Below are 23,801 nucleotides of genomic sequence, written 5' to 3'. Positions count from 1 at the left end.
TCTATTTTTTTTTTTTTACATAATAGAGCACTTCAAGGTCTTGTAAGAAGGGTTGCAATGCAACTTAGGGCAATGAGGCCAAATCATTGATGTCAATAGCACTAATGTAAAACCGAAGACAAAATAGATTACCTAATAAATTGCAGATGAATAAAAAAGCAACATCACTAGTTATTCTCCTTTTACATGCAATATACTTGACTTGTTTATTACATGGACTCTATAACAGAGAACAATGGGCTATTTTTTCTCCATTTCAGTAGACTTTATGGAACACCATGATCCTGGACCATGTTACAGAAAACCTTGAGGACCATCTTTTCTTCTTTGTGCTTGCTTGTTTTTAAGTATTACTCTTGTGTCTCATGCAAAAACTGTAGGCTTGCAAGCACTAATCTCTGCTTTTGGTTTGACACATTCCCCTTCCTTTGGACCATGTTTTGCCACTTGCATTTCAAAGCATTCAAACATATGCTCTAATTCAACAATCTCCTCTTGGATATTTGTCGAGGGCACACTTTCAGAGGCGATTTTTTCTTTAAAGCTGTGGATTCGGGCTAGTCCAGCTCCGATTTTCGCTGTCATTTCCTCCATGGTTGCATGCATCGCCATGTTTTCCGCTTGTGCATCCTTCCATTTCCTCTTGATAGACCTATAGCCATCCAATGACCTTAGGAGGTTCTCCGAAAGTGCCTTATTTCTCTCTTGGAGGGCAATGTTTCCTTGTGTTTCTCCTCCACCACTATTATACCTCCTTTCTTTTTGCTCAGTGGCACGTTCGTGTAACCTTTCCACTAAACTTTCATTTTGTTCTTTTAGATCATTGATGAGGTCTTCCATTTCATTCAACTCGTGGACTTTCTTCGAGAGCTCTGCTGCCATGATCTCTTTTTCTTTCCCCAAACTTGAACACATGACCTCGAGGCTCTTTCGTGCTACCAAGCTTGCGTTTAGCTGCTTCCTCAGCTTTTCTTTCTCATCAATCATCGGCTCGTGGTGCTTCTTGTCTATAGGAACATGACTAGTAGATTCAGCTTCTGATGATGATGACTTGTTACCAAAAGATTGACATTTCTGAATTCTTGTCCTAACATTATCCAGAATGGTCATCATGGTTGCCACCCTCAACATTCTACGGCCATCGTTCTTCTCTTTGTGACAAGCATTTTTGTGCTCTTGAGTCAACTTTAGCAATAACTTTATGTTGGCCGCAACCCCTGAAAATACAGAAATTTGCACAACAAAAAATTCAAAACATGAGTCAAAAAACTTGTGATCAATATAATGCTGCAGTAATTGAGTACACAAAATATGTAAAAATAAAAGAAACAACTGCGCTTGTAATTGCTTTAATATTCATGCGATTACAATGGTGCTTATCATTGGTTATACAAAAGCCTTACTTCCTCTATTTCTTCATTGAATTTTATGATCACCAAATATATATTTCTTAAAATTGTGAAGAATGAAACAGGAAATCTTAATATCCCAAGCTTCATTACCGCATCTCAACAACAACAAAACAAACATGAACAAAAAAGGAAAAGAAAAAGGAACAAACATTACCTTCTAAAGCTGAATCATCATAGAGCTCTTCAAATGATGTATTAGCAATTAAATCAGGAGATGAATTTACACGAAGTCTACTCATGATCAATATGTCAAAAAAATTGAAGAGAAAATTCTCAAGAAAAACAGAGGAGGAAAGAATTATATATAGAACAATAATAATTGGAATGCTGAATTAAGAAGAAAAGCGTACTTTCTAAACTATTTTCCCTTTATTTTTTGGTGGTTAGATTGTACTAATTAGATTTAAAAAAAATTATAATATGATTTGAGAGATCCAAAGAAGAGAGATTGCTTTGCAAACCCTCTTTCTGTTTCTCTTCTTTCTTTCTATTCTCTCATTATCTGAGAAATTTTATTTAAGTAGCCTGAAAAAAAGAAAAAGAATTTGTTTTCAAGGTGTCTTATTCTTCCTGTATTTCTGTAATATTCAAATGTTTTTGTTGGGAGTTAGCTCATCAGAGAGAATGGTTGGCTCATGGTAGTTTATTTTGGCGTAATTATTGGCAATTGATTGACTTATTGATTGGCTGTTAGCTGTTATTGACTTTCATAGACAGAACAGTTGGCTTCATGTGATGAGTCCATACCTATTCACTTATTAAGATTCTTATTTGCTCCTATATTTTTAGTATATATGGGGTGTGTGTTTGTGATATCGTGTATTGTGGATTTAATAAAAAAATTAGACAAATTTGCTTCAACACTCATCTAGAATGTGCAATTATATAAATGTCCTATAACTTGGAACTCACTTTGTTTGGAGTAAAATTTGAAAGCTTTATATATCCAGATAAAGTTTGTAACTTCACTTCTAAATTATTAGTTTGTAACATTAATAGTAAAATGTGTAGTTTGTAATATTAATAGTAAAATGTAACTTTTAACTACATTGCTTCAACATATGGCGAAACAATGTTCAATGTATTAAAAGAAAAGAAAGCATATATCCAAACACATGGCATTTAAAGGTTATGTGTGACTTTCTTTTGCTCTTTTCAATGAAGTGTTTCCTATTGTATTCTCTTAACACAAAAAAAGTAATAGTAGGATTACGTGGTTCGTCACCATTGTTAAACAACCATTTTATAATTAACCTATATACACATATGTGTGTGTAATAGTACAATTTCTATAACTTATCTTATATCCGCATTACAGTCTCATCCCACGTTGATTGATGAAATTGTTATCCGTTGTGCGTAAGCTAGGTGGTGTTGTTATAAATAAGAATATATCTACAAGTCAAATAGTAAATCCTACTCCTAACAAATATGGAAAACTAATAAGTTTGACCTGTAAAATACATACAATATATACTAAGAAACATTAATTAGAAAGGAAGTTTTAACTATTCTACGCTTTTTTATATTTGAACATTCATAACATTACCCCATAATGGAGGCATTTATAATCGTCAAGAAAAACAACTGCTAAGGGTGAAATGAAAAAAAACTTCTCTCTCTATCTCAAATTATCTGTCCTGGTTACTAGAAATAGTTGTCACAAATTATTTGTCTCTTTAGAAGTTCAATGCACAATTAATAATTTTTCTCCATTTTGCTCTTAGTAGAATTATGCCATTAATGGACTAGAGATGATACATAAATAGAGTAAACACTTCATGGAAAGAGATTATAACTTAGACATAAATAACGTTAGTAAAGTTAGTCAAATACATACCCCTTCGAATTATTATTTCTTAAGGCCGTGTACCGAAAAAAAAAGGACAAATAATTTGAGACGGAAAGAGTAATTAATCTTGTCTTGAACTTTCAAATCGATAAATAATCCGAGATAACTGTTTTTTTCGGAAATCACACCAGATAATTTGATACGAAGGGAGTATAATTAGCTGCCTATAAAATATCTATTTTGTCCCATCCCTATGCATGGGATGAATGAATCAAACTATATATAGAGTATATGCTTTGTTCACTGAATGAGCTCATAAAGATGAGGCGTTGAACATTTCCAAGAAAGGTGAAGATGATCAAAGAGAAGCTTTTTATTTTCTTATCCGAAGATGAATGTCTTCCATTTTACAGTTGACACTTAAAACTATTCCTCTTCATATATACTCCTTTTCGTCTAAAAAATTATGAAGTTTGTAGTACAAGAACCTAACTATTTTATCTTTGGTGCAAAATTGAATATCAATTTCTATTTTTTTTTTTAGAAATTAATGTAATTAAAACTTACATAGTACAAGCTCCTACAATTCGTAAATTTGATAATTAATTAATACTAGTATTTAGAAATACTTGAAAATTCACAGGAAAGAAATTAGTACTTACTATTATTGTGCAAAATGAGATATAGAGAGAGGATATGTTTTTTTTTTTTTTTTTTTTTTTTTTTTGGTTAGATTTCTAGACATATTGTTGTATTAAACAAATAATCTTCCAAGGTTGGAATGGGTGTACTGCTTGGTGTGGCAGGGCTGGGGTAGATCAAAATACAAGTAAGGTTCTTTGTCCAGTTATAGTAACATGTGCGGAGTTATATATCTGGATATGAAGTATGGTTCACTCTTTTTTCGGCGATACTTTCACATAAATTATTGGAAGAATCTTATCTTTGCATTTTGGTTTCTGTCAATCATTAATTATATGATCATATATTAGGGATAACTATTAAGTTTGGCCATTAATCATTTGCCCCAATTTTTGTCAACTGAATTAACTTGTTGAGAAATCATGACCAGCTTATTGATGTTGGATTTGCTCTGTGGGAAATTCAGGAATTCTCACAGGCGGCCTTTTGAAAGGCTGGTTGTTAATTTTGACCTCGTTAAGAAAAGTTACGCAGATATATATAATCACCAGGAATTTTTCCTCCTCCTCTTTCTTCTTCATATGTGCAGTAAAAAGTTGAAGACTCATTACTTATTTGTGATTATTCTGGACCTGTCCGGTTGTATATGTTAACGACAATTTTAGTACTGGAAAACAAGATGGTGACACTAAAATTGCATTTCTTCACTCATTTCTAGGCAAAAGACCAAAAATGACTTAATAGAAATAGTCTTGCACCCCAACTACTTTTCCACCTCCTGGTTAAGGATATTATGAAAACAGCTCTTATCAATAAGTAATATATATTGTTACTCCTAATCTTTGATGACTCATTAATCCATTCAACACACGAAAATAATGAAGTTCTTTCTCTTATGTTGTTTATAATTTTCGTAGCCTCCTCAACTACTCCTCTTTCCTTAATTAATGCTTACTAAATTATAGAATACAAGGATGCTTGTTATCCTTGAGGTTATCAATATCATCAGGAAAGAACTTTGCTTTTCACAAAAGTTACATGACACTTTAATTTGGGCTTTCTTGTTATCCATTCTAGTTGTAGTCAAGGTTGTTTTGATGTTAATTACAATGCAATATTGGACAAGCTAGGTAAAGTTTTTGGAGTCCAAGGCTTTCAAGAAGCTTTGATTAGGGATGTCAAAGTTCTTATTTCTTTTAAGGGCAGTAAGAAGGTGCAGATTCTTGAAATTATACTATGATGTTCAATTTGCCTGATTTCAACTCCGACTAGGTCCACTCAGCCAATTTTAAATGAATTTGTCAGACAAGACATATAAAACTCTTAAATAGCTATGTTATAAAAGTCCACACTTTCTGATACCTATGTCTAGTAAAATTAATCCAATATGACGCTAAGATGGTAGTAATAGCAATATATCAACCATAACAGTTATCATATTATCTTAAATTCAGCAATATTTAGGATCAATAAGCTTTACTAAATGTTGCTGAGGTATTCAAACTCTCCATTTCTCATATAATAGATAAAACAGTAACTCTATAATTGAGCCATAAATAGAGGCTTAAAATTTTATAAAATAGGAAAGCGAAAAGGGGATACATTTTTTGTTCGTGCGTATTATTGTTAAAAACTGAATACTAGATTAATATTTGAATTTTTAACCAAAGTAAGTCATTATTTAGTACAACAAACTCTCCTTTCTCTCTCCTAACACAAATACTCTCAATGGCTATTAACGGTTCTATTTTGGCGAGTGAACCTACGCTCCACCTTGATGGAGATGCCGGAACGCGTTCCACGGTGGCAATCACTCCCCCAGGAGGAACGAGCCAACACCCAGATGGGATTCCAACCAAACCCTCTTATGCGAATAAAATTACTGCTTCGGATACTATTTTGATATCGGATACTCCAACCCGTCAAGAAAATAAGAAGATCAAGGCTGTACAATACTGTAACACCTCGTATGTTTAAAACTAACCTATGTTCATGATTCAGGACTTAGGAAATCAGACGGGGAGTTTTAGGATTAAATTCGTTTCAGTGCAGTGAAGTTCAAGTTTTACGCCCATACGGACTGTATATACGGTCCGTACTTTCGGTCTTTATCGATGCATGGGAAAAACCTTGGGTTCAAATTGACGTATAAATAAATACGGACCATACTTTGGTCCTTATAAATAAATGGGTAACTCTTTGTTTAAGCTTATTGACATGTGAAATACGGACCGAGATATTTTGTCCGTATATCTTGGGGAAAAATCTTGTGGGAAAATTCGTCCAATTGAAATTTGACCAATTTATATGGACCGTATATCTAATACGGTCCGTATATCCTTCCAACGTATATTTGCCATCAATACGGGACTTCAGCCCTTTATTCTATTTTTCATACTCTCAAGCCCCAGCATGAAGTTTTTCTTCTCCCATTAATCCAATACACAAGGGTAAGCCAATTCCAAGCCTTTCAAGTGAACTCTAACCTATATCCATGATTTCTAAATAAGAATTCATTATTCCTAACCTAGGGTTTTCAAGAAAACCCATCACAAGGATTCAAGATTAAGGATTTTGGATTTCTTCTCCAAGTTCAGACCATTGTTACAAGTTTTGGAGCGTTACAGGTATGTAGAGTTTCTGTCTACAATATGGGAACATTAGTGTTCTTCCCCACGCCACGTCTTCCATGAATATACGAAAGTTCACCAAAACTAGGGTTCTAGACATGTTCATGATAACCCTAAGTACATGTACCATGATATACCATGTTTGCATTAATAGTTCGTTATTGTATTCTTAATATTCCATTTTGGTTATTGAGAATCATCCATAATCCATGAAAACCCATACTTTTGCATTCCATGGGTTCTTAAATAAAGATATGAACTTTTATTTTTATTTTCATGAACTGGTACATGCTTTCATGTTTTCGTACAAGTTATACTATATAGCTATCTTTATGTTATAATAAAATCACGAATAATGTTTATATAATTCATGGGATACTAAGCCAATTATATCCATGTTCGTGTTTTGGGAGTTGCAAAAATTACCGAGAAGGCTCAAACAGCCTGAAACTACATATGCCAGTGTAGGATAAGGATCGCTCCACCCATTTAGGACGATTCCTTCATGTTTACCCATTACGGGTTATTAGATCCATTCATGTCATGTTAATGTCTCATACCTCGATAAGGTATGAGATGTCTTAGCTGATCGGTCTGAGATCAAACACCACGTGCTTACGTGGTGGTTACTTGTCGGTTATACTAATGCACTCCTACAGATTTCCTGACAGACTTAAAAATATTTTATTCATGTTATACATATTCATGTCAGATGATATTCATATTCAGGTTCAGCTTACAAAACAATTTCAGTTTCAGTTCTATTATTTCATGTGTCATGCTTATTTCATTCAGTTGCATTACATACAAGTACTATTTAAGTGTACTGACGTCCTCTTTTATTACATGAGGCCTACATTTCACGATGTAGGTTTACAGGACGATGGATCAGCTCGTTAGAAGTTTGCTCGTATCAGCTATTGGTGAGCCCCATTCTATTCGAGGTGTTATCTTTATTTATTTTCTGTCAATTATGCAGTTAAGGTATGCCAGGGACCTTGTCCCGATTAACACTTTAGCAGTCAGACTCATGTCGCAGGTTTCATAGACTAGACGAGTTTAGTTATGTCATGTTAGATGTTCAGAGTCATATAGCTAGTATTGGCTCAGCATTTATTATATATTTTCCGACTTACGAATATTTAATCCCATGCTTTACTCTCACCATGCATGTTTATATTATATTCTGCATCAGTTCATGTCCCATGTTGACTCAACTATCCATTTGATTCGCTTGGTCACATACAGCAAGACACTGAGTGCCGTGTTACGAACAGGCCATGGTTCGGGAATTGACAAAGCTTGGTATCAGAGCCTAAGTTTAAGTGTCTTAGGGAGTTGATGGAATCGTGTCCAGTGGGTTCACTCTTATGTGTGTGCGCATGCCACACATATAAACAGTTGACCACCAAGACATCTAGGATTGTCTCATTTCTTTCATACTCTAGATCGTGCAGTTAGACCTATGCTTTTAGGAATTCTTCTAATCGTGTGTGTTACGTATTTCAGACAATTCCTACAAAGAGAAAGAATAACAAGAGGACACCAACCACTAGCAAAAGGGCTACTGCTGAGGGCTCTCAGACTTAGAAAGTTCACATCGAGGCTCAGGGGCTTGTATCGGATGCAGTTCCCTCGACTACACCCCCAACTACAGAAAGGCCTGTGGAGGTCCATCCAACAATTACTCTGTAGCCCAGTGCTTTAGACATGGATGTTTGGGAAGCTATCCAGCTGCTCACCTAAATTGTTTAACCAAGTTATCGTCAGGAGATGGTTCCTAGCGCAGGTGCTAGTGGAGGGTCGAACAGCACCAGGACCAAGGAATTTCTGAATATGAAGCCTCCAAAGCTCACAGGGTCTATTTGGGAGGAGGATCCACAAAACTTCATCGATGGGCTTCGGTAAGTCTTTCGTGTTATGCATGCTACTGAGACGGAGGCAGCAGAGTTGGGAGCTTATCAGTTACAAATGTTGCTCACATTTGGTATGAGCTTATCCAACAACTTGGGATGAGTTTGTAGGTGCCTTCATTGATCACTTTTAGCCACTTGAGGTCAGGAAGGCAAAGGCCTATGAATTTGAGAGGCTCAGGTAGCTCCTAATATAGTCCCTATGATATGAGCGTGAATGATTATTACCTCTAGTTTGTTTCTTTGGCCAAGTATGCTCCTAATATGGTCCCTGATATGAGGGCCAAAGTTAGGCGATTTGTGTTGGGCCATATACCCGACTTGCACGGTGATGCAAATATTGCTGCTCAGAATAGAAAAATTACTATCACTAAAATAGTTGCTTTTGTTCAGGGTATTGAAGACCGAATAAAGGAAGAAGAAGCACTTCAGAAAGAGAAAGACAGGGAATTCAACAAAAAATCTAAGTTTGCAGGTAACTTTAGTCACGGGGGAGGTGGAGGCAGAAAATTCTTCAATAACAGGTCATCAGGACTCGCTCCATTTGCAGCCAGTACCCCAGCCCCAAAGTTCAGGAATGATCAGAAGAGATAGAATTTCAGGCCAATAAACTCCTATTCTCAGGCTAGTGTGGGACAGAAGACTTATGATAATCCGCTCTGCAGCAAGTGTGGTAAGAGACACCCAGGGGGAGTGTTGCATGGGTATGGATATATGCTATGGGTGTAGCCAGTGGAGCTATTCTCAGAGGGACTGTCTATCAGCAAGACAGAGTATGGGAGGTAATGTGGCGCAGTCCACAAATTCAGTAGCTCATCATAATTCTTAAGCCCAGTCAAGCCATAGTGAAACTAAGTCTAGTAATGCAGATGGAGGTCAAAACTGCTTGTACGCTTTAGAAAGTCGTCAGGATACAGAGGCAAGTGCAGATGTTGTCATAGATATACTAACAGTTTTCACTTTTGATGTTTATGCCCTTATTGACTCAGGATCTACCTTATCTTAGGTAATCCTATTTATTGCTACGAAATTCGAGATAGAACCAGAAAAGTTGGATGAAATCTTTGAGGTGTCCACTTCAGTTGGAGAGTCAGTTATAGCTAGACATATTTATAGGGGTTGCCCAGTTTTAGTTTATCATGGTAGGACCATAACCGACTTAGTAGAGTTGGAGATGGTAGACTTTGATGTAATCATAGTTATGGATTGGTTGGCTTCATGTTATGCCACAGTAGGTTGTAGAACTAAAATAGTAAGATTTGAGTTTCCTAATCAACCAGTCATAGAATGGAAGGGCAATTTAGTAGTACCCAGGGGTAGATTTATTTCCTATCTCAAAGCTAGAAAGATGTTTTCTCAGGGGTATATTTATCACGTAGTCCGAGTCAAGGATACAGATACCCAGGCCGCAACACTCTAGTCCCATACCAGTCGTTAATGAGTTCTCAGAAGTCTTTCAACAAGATCTTTCTTGAGTTCTTCCGATAGGAAGATAGACTTTGAAATTGTTCTACTTCCCGGCACTGAGCAGATATCTATTCCTCCATATAAAATGGCTCCAGCAGAGTTAAAATATTAAAAGCCCAGTTGAAAGATCTTCTTGACTAGGGATTTATTAGGCCAAGTGTTTTACCTTGGGGCGCACCAGTCTTGTTTGTCTGAAAGAAAGATGGGTCTTGCATATGTGCATAGACTACCGTCAATTGAACAAAGTCACCATTAAGAACAAGTATCCTCTCCCTAGGATAGATGACTTATTTGATCAACTTCAGGGTGCCCATATTATTCCAAAATTGACCTCAGATCAGGATATCATCAGTTAAAGGTTAAGGAAGTTGATATTCCAAAGACCGCTTTCAGAACCCGTTATGGTCATTTCGAATTTCTTGTCATGTCATTTGGGTTGACAAATGCACCAGCTGCTTTCATGGACCTTATGAACAGGGTCTTCAAGCCTTATCTTGATTTATTCGTCATTGTGTTTATTGATGATATTTTGGTGTATTCCCGTAGTGAGACTGATCATGCAGAACATCTCAGAATAGTGTTGCAGACACTTCAGGATCGTGAGCTTTATGCTAAATTTTCAAAGTGTGAATTTTGGCTTAAGTCAGTGGCATTTTTAGGCCATGTAATTTTAGGTGAAGGTGTGAAAGTTGATTCTCAGAAGATAGATGACGTAAAGAATTAGATCGGACCACCTCATATCCGATATAAGAAGTTTCTTGGGTTTAACAGGCTATTATTGACATTTCGTAGGGGGATTTTCCTTTATCTCAGCTCCATTGACCAAGTTAACTAAGAAAAGGGTCAAATTTCAATAGTCAGATGTATGTGAGAAAAGTTTTGAAGAGTTGAAGAAGTGGTTGACTTTTGCTCTAGTTTTGACGCTAACAGAAGAAATCGAAGGGTTCGAAGGATATTGTGATGCTTCAAAAATTGGTATCGAATATTACCTGATGCAGCATGGTAAGGGTGTAGCATATGCACTCGATAGCTCAAGGCTCATGAAAAGAATTATCCGACTCATGACTTAGAATTGACAGCTGTAGTTTTTGCACTTAAAATATGGGGTCATTATTTATATGGAGTGCATGTTGATATTTTCACAGATCATGAAATCCTGCAATATATTTTTAAGCAAAGAGAACTGAATCTTAGACAGAGAAGATGGCTCGAATTGCTAAAGGATTATGATGTAGATATTTTCTATCATCCAAGGAAGGTAAACGTTGTAGCCGATGCTCTTAGTCAACGTTCCATGGGAAGTCTAGCTCACGTTGAGGCAAATAAGAGATTTATGACCAAGAAAGTTCACTGCTTAGCTAACCTAGGAGTTCGACTCTTAGATTCTGAAGATGGTGGAGTTGTTCTTCAGAATAGAGTGTATTCGACCTTAGTGGCCGAAGTGAAGGAGAAACAATTTAATGATCTCTTTTTATTGCAGCTGAAGGAGGGGATTCACAAGCATAAGACATCGGCTTTCAAACAAGGGGGAGATGATGGTACCTTGAGGTACCAAAGAGACTATGTGTTCTAGATGTTGATGAGCTTAGAGAGCGAATTCTGTCAGAAGCTTACAATTATAGGTATTCTATCCATCCAGGTTCCACGAATATGTATCATGAACTTAAGGAAATTTATTGGTGGAATGATATAAAAAAGAATGTAGCAGATTTTATGGCTAAGTGTCTGAATTGTCAGCAAGTGAAAGCCGAGCACTAGAGGCCTGGTGGATTGGCTTAGAATATTGATATTCCTGTCTAAAAATGGGAGATGATAGGACTTCATAACAGGTATAGGACTTCATAATAGGTCTACCTCGCTCATCGCGAAGACATGACTCGATTTGGGTAATTATGGGCTGACTTACTAAGTCAGCACGCTTTTTGCCAGTGAAGACCACAGATTCAGCAGAAGCTTACGCTAAGCTGTATATTCACGAAATTTTCAGATTGCATGGAACCCTAGTGACCAGTGTCTTTTATTTCAGATCGCGGTGCTTAGTTCACAGTGAACTTTTAGAAATCCTTTCAGAAGGGATTGGGTACCAAGGTAAACCTCAGCACATCCTTTTATCCGCAAATAGATGGCCGGCAGAGCATACTATTTAGACTCTTGAGGACATGTTGAGGGAGTGTCCTAGACTTTTAAGGTAATTGAGATGATCATTTGTCACTCATTGAATTTGCTTATAATAACAGTTTTCATGATAGCATCTAGATGGCACCGTTTAAAGCTTTGTATGGGTGAAGGTGTAGATCACCCATTGGTTGGTTTGAGGTTGGCGAAGCAGAGTTTTTGGGACCAAATTTGGTCTATGAGGCCATGGAGAAAGTCAAGTTAATTCAAGAGCATTTGAGAATGGCTCAGAGTCACCAGAAGTCCTATTCAGTTGTGCGACGAAGAGACTTAGAGTTTCAAATTGATGATTGGGTATTCTTAAAGGTTTCACCTATGAAAGGTGTGATGAGATTTGGCAAGAAAGGGAAACTTAGTTATATTGGAGCTTACAGAATCCTGCGAAGGGTTGGTCAAGTAGGTTATGAGCTTGAGTTGCCACAAGAATTGGTACGTTGTACACCCGGTGTTCCACGTATCTATTGTTGTTGACGCTATAATGGTTAAGGATGGCCTAACCTATGAAGAAATACCCATAGCTATTCTTGATCGTCAGGTTCGCAAGTTGAGAACTAAGGAAGTAGCCTTAGTAAAGGTCTTATGGAGGAGTCAGAAAGTTGAAGAGGCTACATAGTAAGCCGAAGAGGAGATGAAATCCAATCCTCATTTGTTTGAAGAACAATTAGAAAACGTTCAAGGTAAATAACCTCTACATACACGTCATGTCCCTTACGTATTCATGCCTCACGTTTCACATTCACGTTCATGTATTCTCTACCCATGCCTTATGTCCCAGTGCTCATGTTTTCACGAAACTATGTCATGATTAATTCAGTATCCATGTTCCATGTTATGTTTCCTCACGTTCTCGTATTCAAGCTATGTGTAGTCACCTTCCTAGCCACGACCTATCATTCGAGGAAAAATGATCCCAAGGGGGAGATATTGTAACACCTCGTACCTTTAAAACTAACCTATGTTCATGATTTAGGACTTAGGAAATCAGACGGGGAGTGTTAGGATGAAATTCATTTCAGTACAGTGAAGTTCAAGTTTTACGCCCAAGTTATACGGTCCGTATAACTTTTACGGACCGTACTTCCCCTCGTATAAATAAATACGGACTGTACATTGGTCAGTATCTATACATGGGTAAATCTTAGTTTCTGGAAATTGACATGTGAAATACGGTCACTTTATACGGACCGTACTTCTTATCCGTAAATCTTGTGGGAAAATTCTAAATTACTGTTACCAATTTACGGCCTCTTTTTACGGACCGTAAATATTATACGGACCGTAAAAAGGGACCGTAAATCCTTTCGACATCTGAACACTATAAATTCGTGGGTTCAGTCTTTTATTCAGTTTTTCATACTTTCAAGCCCTAGCACGAAGGTTCTCTCTTCCCACCATTAAAATACACCAAGGTAAGACTTTTTGCATTCCATGGGTTCTCAAATACAAGGTATGAACTATTATGCTTATTTTCATGAATTTCTACATGCTTTTACGTTTTCATACAAGTTATACCATATATCGATCTTCACGTTATAATACACTCACGAATCATATTTACAATCATGTTTATATAATTCATGGGCTACTAAGCCAACTATATCCATGTTCATGTTTTGGGAGTTGTACAGATTACCGAGAATGCTCAGACAGCCTGAACTACGTATGCCAGCGTAGGATAAGGATCGCTCTGCCCAGTTAGGATGACTCTTTCATGTTTACTCGTTGCGGGTTATTGAATCCATTCATGTCATGTTCATGTCTTGTACCCCGGCAAGGTACAAGGTGGCTTAGCTGATCGGGCAGAGATCAGACACTACGTGCTCATGTGGTGGTTAAATATCGGTTATACTAAGGCTCTCCCACTTAAAATATTTTGAATCATGTTATATATACATATATATATATATTCATGTCAGATGATACTCATGTTCATGGTCAGCTTATAGATACAGTTTCAGTCCTATTATTCCATGTGCCTTGTTTATTTCATTCGCATTTACATACCAGTACAATTAAAGTGTACCGACGTTCCTTTTTATTGCCTGGGGGCCTGCAGTTCACGATGTAGATTTACAGGATGACAAATCAGCTCGTCAGGACTTTACTCGTATCAGCTATTAGTGAATCCCATTCCATTTGGGGTGTTATCTTTACTTCGCTTTCATGTTAGTTATGAAGTTAAGGTATGCCAGGGGCCTTGTCCCGATAAACAGTTTAGCAGTTCAGATTCATGTCCAGAGGTTTCATAGACTGGTCTAGCATGTCATGTCAGATGTTCAGAGACGTATAGCCAAGATTTTTGTCCAACTTTAGGGAGGTATATCTCTAGTATATGACAAGTTATGGAATGCATAACCTATATAAATTTAAGTTCAAAGAGTCTTCTTTCCAATGCAACTGACAGATCGCAAATATGAGAAGTACAAGATCATGTACGACCCATAGTAAAAGGTATGCCCGTACCTCATTTTCCAAAAGTTGGCAGAATGTTGGATTTTTGAGGGTCCAAGTACGTGATCCTAGTACGGGACGTACATGGAAGTACGCCTGTACATGGAGGGCGTATAATTGAGGCGATGGAATTATTTTTAAGTGTTTAAATTAGTCCAAGCTCATTTTCCCTTCATTTTTCAGTACCAACAGACCCTAAACACTCTCCAGAACCCTCCTAACCTATTCCAAGTAAACCCAAGATAAATCAAGGATTAAAAGTTAGAATCAAGAGCTAAAGGTTTTCAAAGTATTGTTGAAGCTTGTTTTTTCTTCTTGTAGAAGCTTTGGAGGATATTTCAAGGTGAAGTAATCTTAGAATTGAAGTACTTTTGAGTTCTTGAGGTAAGATTCCATCTTATTTTCATGTTTATGAGTTTACTTATTTTCATGTTTATGAGTTTACATGATGATTATGCTGGGTTTGGAGGAAGGAAAGTTGGAGGAAGGTTCAAATATGAACTTGAGTTTATGTTGAGATGTAATCTAACTTGAGTTGTGTTGCTAATGTGGTTTTAAGCTAAAAATCTTGTTGTGTGGATTGTAGTCGATGTTGAGATTGTGTTGGGGTTAATATACTTGGTATAATTGGAAGAAGGAAGGGTATAAGTGTCATATGCAAAGCGTATAACGGGCTGTTCTATTGTATATCTCTAAATGTTGATAATATAAGTTTAAAGAAGATCATGTGAGGTTTTATGTTGATTGTTGGCTGTTGGATGTATTGTGGTGATTAAGAAATAGGGGAAATGCTGTCCGTTTCACTTTAGAATTGAGTTATCATTTGATATACGTGATATACTAGTGCCATCTAAGTTGTATATGTATTCCTTTGTTATAGGATTGGCGCTCTAGTTGTGATAAGCTCGTTGTTGGATTGCTTGGATGACTTGAAGTATGTTAAGGTTAACTTTCCTTCTTTGGCATGAATCTTATGAACGAAATGTAAATGTAACGCTACTCCATAATGACTCTATTCATAGTAGCTAGGATGTTCCATGTTGATTCATGTTACGAAATGTTGTTTTTAGTAAGTCTTTCTTCATATTCAGGATGATTCATAGAGTCTCTTGTTGATGAAAATGCTATCTCATCACGATGTTTGGAGGTGTAATGACCTTACGTCACTCCGACAGATTCAGGATGTACTCTTATCATATTCTTGTATTGCATTTCATTTTTATATATATATGTACAGACCTATGACCCCTCAGGCGTTATATATATGTATATTATGTATTATATATGGGGTATGGGTAAGGTGATGGCATTTTATATGTACTACCACCTAATCAGCTGGTCACACGATGATGATGCCCACAGAGGCCGATATGATATGATGGTGTTACACCTCACAAAATTCCGTATGTGTTGCCTTGTGGATAGGCTAATGTGAGCTTAAGGTGATTGTGAAATGCTTATGAGATTAAGGGAAGTATTGGATAGCTTAGGGTTCATACTATAAGATTTCGAAGTTATACGAATATGTGAAATGTAGTTCAATGAAGGAAGTGAAATATAAGCCGTGTTCGGAAAGGTTTTGCTACGATTGAGCTAATAATTATTTTTGTGATGTCTTGAGGGGCTGCTACAGGGCCTATTTTATGGTTAATGAAGTATTATATAAGTGCCAAGAAGGTTCCACGAGGATTAGAAGTCAAACGAATCAACGAGAGAAAGTTCCGCACAACTGGGAGTTATACGACCACTTATACGGTCCGTATAACTTTATACGGTCCGTATAAGAGGGGTCCGTATAACTCGACCTTTACAGAAAGGGGCAATTCCATAGTGGTGTTATACGGTCCACTTATACGGACCGTATAAGTGGTCCGTATAAAATCCACCGGGCAGATTTTTAAGTTTTGTATAAATAGATGCCCTTGGTTATTTTATTTTATTTTTCATCTTCTACAAGTATTGAGAGCTCAAAACCATTCTCTAAAATTATTCCACCCCAATCTAAGAGAAAACAAAGATCAAGAGGCAAGAATCAAAGTGTTCATACGTTAGAAGGTTTCCTAGGGTTTGTAGACTACAAGAGATTCTTGAGTATTGAAGCTAGGGTTTTCACATAAGTTCATAGCTACTCCAAAGCTCATTCCCATGAGATAAAAGGTTAGTTTTCATGCTTATTTCATGCTATCATGAATGCTTAGTTGTTGAAGAACTTGGGTTGAAGAAGAGGGAAGAAAATGAGGTCTAAATGTAACTTTTGTGATGTTTTTAAGTAGTGAGCTAACTTGAGTCATGATTAATAGTATAATATAGATATAATCTTGTTATGGAAGGTAATAATGGTGATGAAGAAGCATTATATGAAAATGTGCTAAAATGGGTATGAAGTTGCTAGATGAGTTGAACATGAGGGTGAATATTGAAGGCTTAGTGTAATATGATTACTTGATTTGGATATTATGAGTGTATTATGGATGTTATTGTGGTTGTTGGGAGTTGTTTTGTGATATGGTGGAAGTTGACGAAATAGGGGAATCTTTTGCCCAATTTTCATTAGACTATGAATTATTCTAGTTTGAATTTAAGAGTATCATTAAGGCTTAACCATGGTATGAATCCTTCTAAATGTAGATTATTCAAGCTTCAACGGTGAACGTTAGATAGTTAAGAAGACAAAGAGGTATGTAAGGCTAACCCTTCTTTCAATAAGGCATGGTTCCTTGGCTATATATATATATATATATATATCCTTTCATGAGTTCTATAATGTCCTCCAAATGATTCTATCTCTAAAGCTACTAAAGCTCATGAACCTCGATACTTTCATGATTCCATTGCATCCTTTATATGATAGTTGATTCTTCAAGGATAGACGTAACAAAAATGATAATGGTGATGATGTTGATGATACTTATGGAATCTTAAGTATACGTGTCTAAGTATGTATGACTATTATGTAACACCGAGCTTATATGGCCGGGTATGATAGCTATTGCGCGCACACCACTGCAGTGGAATGATGACAACGAGCCTTGGTAGGGCCAAGTATGTATAATCACCGAGCCTTGTCATGGCCGGGTATGTGAAACCACCGAACCTCTATGGTCGGGTATGCTATGGATATGAATATGTATATGAATACGGATACGAATATGGATACGAATGTAGATATATGTATACGTTTATATATATGTACACGAGCACGCATTAGAAATGGAAGGTCCTATGAAAGACAAGTAAGTAATTATGATGATGGCTCTACTATCTCCCGATTCTTCCATCTTATGCTATTCCTCATGATGTCTCTTATGCTCCTATTATGATGTTGATTATGCTTTACATACTCAGTACATTATTCGTACTGACGTCCTTTTATTTGTGGACGCTGCGTCATGGCCGCGGCTGGCCGAGACGAGCTTGATCCATAGCTTTCTTATTCAGGGACTACATAGAGGAGCTCCATTTCGTCCGGAGCTACAGCTTTTGGTATTATCCTTTTGTGTACATACATGGGCACGGTGGGGTCCTGGCCTGCCTATATGATGTTACCTACTCTTCTTAGAGGTTCGTAGATAATTGTATATGGTTAGATGTCTTGAAGCCTTGTCGGCTTATATGTCGTATATCATTTTGATAGCCTCGTCGGCTTATGTACATTGATATGGGTATAGTTGTTAATGATGTTATGAATGTATCGTTTCCCAATAAGATTAGCATGAATGACGGATAGAAATTATGATTAAGCTATGTGGCCCACCTAGATGTAAATGTGGATGTACGATAAGAGGTGCCTGGGTGGGTTAGCACCGGGTGCCCGTCATGGCCCTCCGGTTGGGTCGTGACAGATGGGATGCCCGCAGAGGCTTGACAGGCGTTATATATATATATATATATATATATATATATATATATATATATGACCCTTATGCATGCATGCACAATATTTATGCATATCATTGGCCCATAGAGGCAGTTCAGACGTACAAGTTGCATTCATTTTATCCTATGTACTTTTATGTTTCTTCATGTTACTTTCATGCCTTACATACTTAGTACCTTATCCGTACTGACATCTCTTTTTCTAGGGGCACCGCGTTTCATGCCCGCAGGTTCTAGTAGACAGTTTGACAATCTGCTACTGTAGGCTGGTGTTCAGCTGATATGGAGCAGTCCTCTTGTTCCGGAGTTGCTGTTGTATTTTTGGTACGTTATACTTTTGTGTGCATATAGGTATGGCGAGGCCCTGTCCCGACCCTATTATGTCATATACTCCAGTAGAGGTTTGTAGACAATTATAGGTTAGTTAGACGTTGTATAGCCCTTTCGGCCTATATTTTTGCTGTATAGTATTTCACGATAGCCTTGTCGGCTTGCACAGTTTTTGTCCAAAGATAGTCATATAGTATGTCTTTTGGGCTCATCCCTTTTTCAGCATATTTCTCTTATGATCTTGTAGATTTTTATCTAACGACCCTTGAGCTACACTCTTGTTTATGATTATGACATGAATGTATGATTAGTGGTGCTCGGTAGGTCGGGCTCGGGGTTCCGTCATGACCCTCTAGTTTGGGTAGTGACAAATTGTCACGCCCCAAAACCCACCCTAGACGTGACTGGCATCCGACGTCATGAACAACATCGGAAGAACCTAAAAGATGCAATAATAACACTTGAACCCGCCAGGTTCAATAATCACCTCCAACAGTTTATAAAATAAATTCAAACGAATCATGATATATGAATTCAATCAGCGGAAGTCTTTAATGTTATAAAGCTTAATCAAAACGTGACACATGCCCAAGAGTTAAACAACTCAACAACTACACACAAGAATGTATACTATGGAGCTTCTAAGATAAAGAATGATTGTCTAACATATCGGGACGCAGCCCGCTAAAATGCTAAAATAATGAATAAATATAATGAGGGTGTCCCACGAATGAACATGTGGGCTCACCAAGTCAGCAGCAACATCAAGTCCTTCCTAAGCGCTTGAAGTATCAAGAACACCTCTTCTCCATTACCTAACATACCATCAAAAACAACAATGGTATGCCTGAGTACTTCGTACTCAGTGAGTGCCTCGGGGACAACAAGTAATACGAAAATAGAGTACATTATTACTTAAAGAAATCAATTCTGAAAACCATGTGAAATCAATGTAAAAACTGTTATTCAACTTGTGTATCTCAGTAAGCATTATCAAAACCGATTAAAAAGCCTCTTGTCAAGTTACAACTTTCAAATATGCCTTTCAAATTGATCATGATTATCAACAACAGTTCTATGAAAGAATAAGAATATCACACATGCCAATACAGGCCCAAAAATCAATCATAACGAAGGGATGACCTTTGAGGTTCCCTAATCATAGCAGCGCATCACACCGGAATATGAAATTCAACAGTGGCTATCCTTCCTCCCGAATAACTAGGCATAATCACACCCCAAGTAGAGAACCCGGAAGTGGCCACTCTTCCTCCCAAATGGCTAGGCATTATCACACTAGGATCCATAGTGGCTACCCTTCCTCCCGAGTAGCTAGGCCAAACACAACAACAAAGTTCATAGCATAGAAGCCGATTCACAATTTGTCTCAAAGTAGTCACACCATCAAATAGCATTAAAGTTCATTATGCCATTACGAACATCCATAATTTCATAGATAACCTTGAAAACATTTCGACTTTTTTAAACAAGATTCCTTTGTCATAGTTTCTTCGTAAAATTATCAATACCAAGAATTAACCATCATCACTGATCATCTCTTATAGAAGAAAACGATTGTGATTTCATATACGTATATAGAGGATAATACAATCAAGGTTTAATGTGGGCTTGTCCCCTCACGCACACCAACCACAAGCAAAGACATGAATTAGGGATTTGCATGAGAAGTTAACATTTTTATTCAATAAAGAACCTTTGAGAAGAAAACATATATCCATGATAAGGTTTTTAAAAGAGAGAGATACAAATCACCTTCATAGTCGAAAGAGTATGTTCAAAAGAGACATACCTTAAATCTGTTAAAAATATGTTAAACGTAAGCTCCACGCTTCAAAGAATCATTCTACATCTAATTGAGGCTTGTATGATCAATAAGCTATAGATATTCACCAAATTCGCAGCTACTGTTCATAGCTTGAAACGCACTGCTCTGGATATCCAAATTAGATCTCCACCGTTCACATTTAAGACCTATATGTTGTGACCACTCAGTTAAAATTTGGGCTCGATCCAACGGTTAGATTAGCGGAAAACGTCAATTAAAGCTGACTGGTCGGAGAAAATTCTACAGCAAAAATACTAGGGTTTTGTCTTTAATAGAGTGCATCTAAATCAATCCTATTTCATGATTCTATTGACCATTCAATGTCTAGAACATAATAAAAATTCCATATAATCCATCAAAGTGTGAGGGGTCTACCTTTTTTTTTTTTTGAAGAAATCCCAATGCCTTAGTCTTGAACCCCTTTAATTGGGTTTTTTTGAAAACCCTAGGTTAAGAATGATGAATTCTTGATTAGAATCCATGGATACATGTTAGATTTGACTTAGGAGGTTTAGAATAGGCTTACCATGGTGTTCTTGATGATGGGAGAGGGTAGGAGGTCGTTCTAGGGCTTGAAGGAAAGAAAAATAATGATTTGGACAGATATGGACGAATATCTACTGTTCTGGGTCATAAAATTACATGGCCACTAAATACGGTCCGAATTTCATAATACGGGTCGTATTTTATGGACTGCTCTGCGGCTCTTCAGTAAAATGACCATAACTTTTTATACATATGTCTGTTTGACCTCTATAATATACTATTGGAAAGGTATTTCAAAGCTCTACAACTTTTATGTTTTGACTTTTCTCAAATTCCTAACGAAAATACTCGAAAACTAGCCATAAGTATCGACTGTCTCAAACTTAGACAAATTTAGAAGGCCTTAAAAACTTCATTTTTTTGGTTTGACTTAAAAAATGACTGTTTATCTCCCGAATTCATCCCGAATGGATTCATATGGCTAAAATATCAACTTAATACTGGTTTTCATACATTCACACCTAACTCGAATTTACGGGATGTTACATTATCCCCCTCTTAGGATCATTCGTCCCCGAATGAAAGTCATGGCTTAAGATTTTTCACTAAACCTCAAATTTCAGAATTTCTAGAGTTCTTTAGTGAAGAGGATCATTCTCAGAGATAACATACGACTAACCACATAATGAATACATCATTTAAGCCTAAATACATGGACGAGGGATTCATACCTCTAATCTAAACTTTTATAGGGAATACACAGTCGAAAGGTTCCACACATATATGCAGTAGGGAATAAATGAAGGTAACACGGCTTGAGTGACACTACAACAACTAGATAGAACTACGCCCCCTTTGAGTTCATCCCGCAAGTCTTAAGATACGACATAAGTCTACCTCGAGGTTTTAGCAATATCACTTTTTCACTCTATAACGGGTCCATCAGCAAATTCAAGCCTAACTATTTCTGATTGACAATCTAGAGTTTCATAATACTCGAAAAACTAGTCTATCCCCAAAAATCACATCAAAGTTCACAATTTCTAATTCAAACACATCAAAAGTAATCTCACGACCCTTAACTACAACGGCACAGTCTCTATATATTCTAGAGGCAATAAGCTAGCAGGGGTAATCATAGAAAAAGGGTTCCAACAATTGTTCGGGTTCCCTACCAAAATCAAGGGTAAAATATGAAGTCACATAAGAAAGATTTCAAACCTAGATCGATCAACGAATACGCATCAAGAGAACAAATAGTGATAATACCTGTAACCACAACATCTGAGACTCCAGCCACCTCCCTACGAGCCAAATCATGAAGTAGAGCTTTCTTTGTACTAAACGACCCCGAAAAGATAAAAACACATCTTCACCCAAATAAGAACAACATAGTCCTCATGGGGATTCTAACGACTAGAACACTCAAATCTCAACACGAATAAGGGGTTTTCTACCTTCATCTCACTTTCCCAAGAGTTAGATACTCAAAAAGTTCAACACGTTTATGCTTTGACTAGGAAGCGAACAATATATCAATCTAGACAGTATACTCTGACAAGGAGGCTAATTCAACAACACATGATTCAAGCCTAACTCACCTCATGCCAAAAGCGAGAATACCAAATTAAAGCCTAAATCAACTACGTCATCTTCTTAAATCATTATTCCACAAGCGGTTGTTTTCGAGTTTCAAGCCTAAAATAGAGTTCTTCCACTAAACATCAAAATAGTATAGATCTTTTAACCCAATAAGAATATAACCTCAATGTACGATAATTCTTAATTCACTACAAGAGACCTCATCGTTCCTTCATCCTAACACAACAACTTGAAACATATCACACCTTAATTATTTCTTTTAGCCTAACAAGATTTTGGCAGAGTTTTCCCTGTAACAAGGACTACTTTTGTTTCTATACCTGCCTCAATTTATCAACTACCAACCCTACAATGACCATATATACAGAACTCCTACAGTACAATTTCAATGACTCTATACCATCCATCAAATTACACATCACAATAATGTGCACAACGTAACACCATTGCTCACTTGGTTAGCATTTGCAACACGAGTTAAAGTCATTTCCATAAAGCATGAGTAACGAACACGCCAGAATGATCCTAAAGGAAGTTCACGATCCATAGCATAATCTAAAATCAAGAAGAATGAGAAACACCTAAAATGTCCTGGTAGTAATTCAGGGTACAAGTACTGGTTATGTTGACAGGGCTGTTAGTGCCAGGGTTTGAGACTTTATTAATTTGGACCCTCCAGTATTCTTTGGATCGAAACCTGATGAGGACCCATATAATTTAATAGATCAGATGTTGAGGACATTGAGGGTAATGCATGCTTCAGACTTTGACTCAGTAGAGTTGGCTTCCTACCGTTTGCGATATTTTACTGTCTAGTGGTATGAGACCTGGGAGTTTTCTAGAGGGGATAATGCACCCCTAGCAGTATGGCAGGAGTTCACAGAGGCTTTTGTTAGATAGTATTTCCCAGCAGAGGCCTCACGGGCTAGAGTTAATTAGTTTCTGAATTTACGCCGGGGGAATATAAGTGTTTGGGAGTACAGTCTTCTTTTTAATTCACTAGCCAAGTATGCTTCCATGATTATAGCTAAGATGGAGGATCGGGTACACCGATTTGTGATTGGACTTAGGCCGCATTTGATTAATAATTGCATGACAGCCTCACTTCATAGGGGTATGGATATCTCTCAGGGTTTAGAGGAGAGGAAGAAGCAGCAGCGAGCTGATCGAGAGTGTGAT

The 23,801-nt window shown here is 37.1% G+C and overlaps 1 protein-coding gene across 2 annotated transcripts; it reads right to left on the bottom strand.

Moving 5' to 3' along the window:
* Window positions 1-107: 107 nt before the first annotated feature.
* LOC132055910 (uncharacterized) lies at window positions 108-1,988 on the bottom strand. 2 transcript variants are annotated; one of them, XM_059447934.1, is made up of 2 exons: window positions 1,567-1,988; window positions 108-1,217 (listed from the first exon to the last, which is right to left on the bottom strand). In XM_059447934.1, exons 1-2 carry the CDS (start codon window positions 1,649-1,651, stop codon window positions 364-366), a joined length of 939 nt encoding a protein of 312 aa, XP_059303917.1. In that variant the 5' UTR covers window positions 1,652-1,988; the 3' UTR covers window positions 108-363. The 2 variants fall into 2 exon arrangements, with proteins under 2 accessions (XP_059303917.1, XP_059303925.1); XM_059447942.1 differs by having other exon boundaries at window positions 1,763-1,987.
* Window positions 1,989-23,801: the final 21,813 nt, after the last annotated feature.

This window comes from Lycium ferocissimum, chromosome 1 (assembly GCF_029784015.1).
Source record: "Lycium ferocissimum isolate CSIRO_LF1 chromosome 1, AGI_CSIRO_Lferr_CH_V1, whole genome shotgun sequence".
Taxonomy (NCBI): Eukaryota; Viridiplantae; Streptophyta; class Magnoliopsida; order Solanales; family Solanaceae; genus Lycium; species Lycium ferocissimum.
The sequence above is the reverse complement of the archived record's forward strand: the minus strand, read 5'-3'. Positions and strand labels throughout refer to the sequence as shown.

Bases quoted from the DNA above. Each gene is read 5' to 3' on its own strand.
- LOC132055910 (XM_059447934.1), bottom strand. From the start codon at position 1,651: ATGAGTAGACTTCGTGTAAATTCATCTCCTGATTTAATTGCTAATACA. The intron at 1,218-1,566 runs GTAATGTTTGTT...CTGTATTTTCAG, and splicing joins TGATGATTCAGCTTTAGAAG to GGGTTGCGGCCAACATAAAG.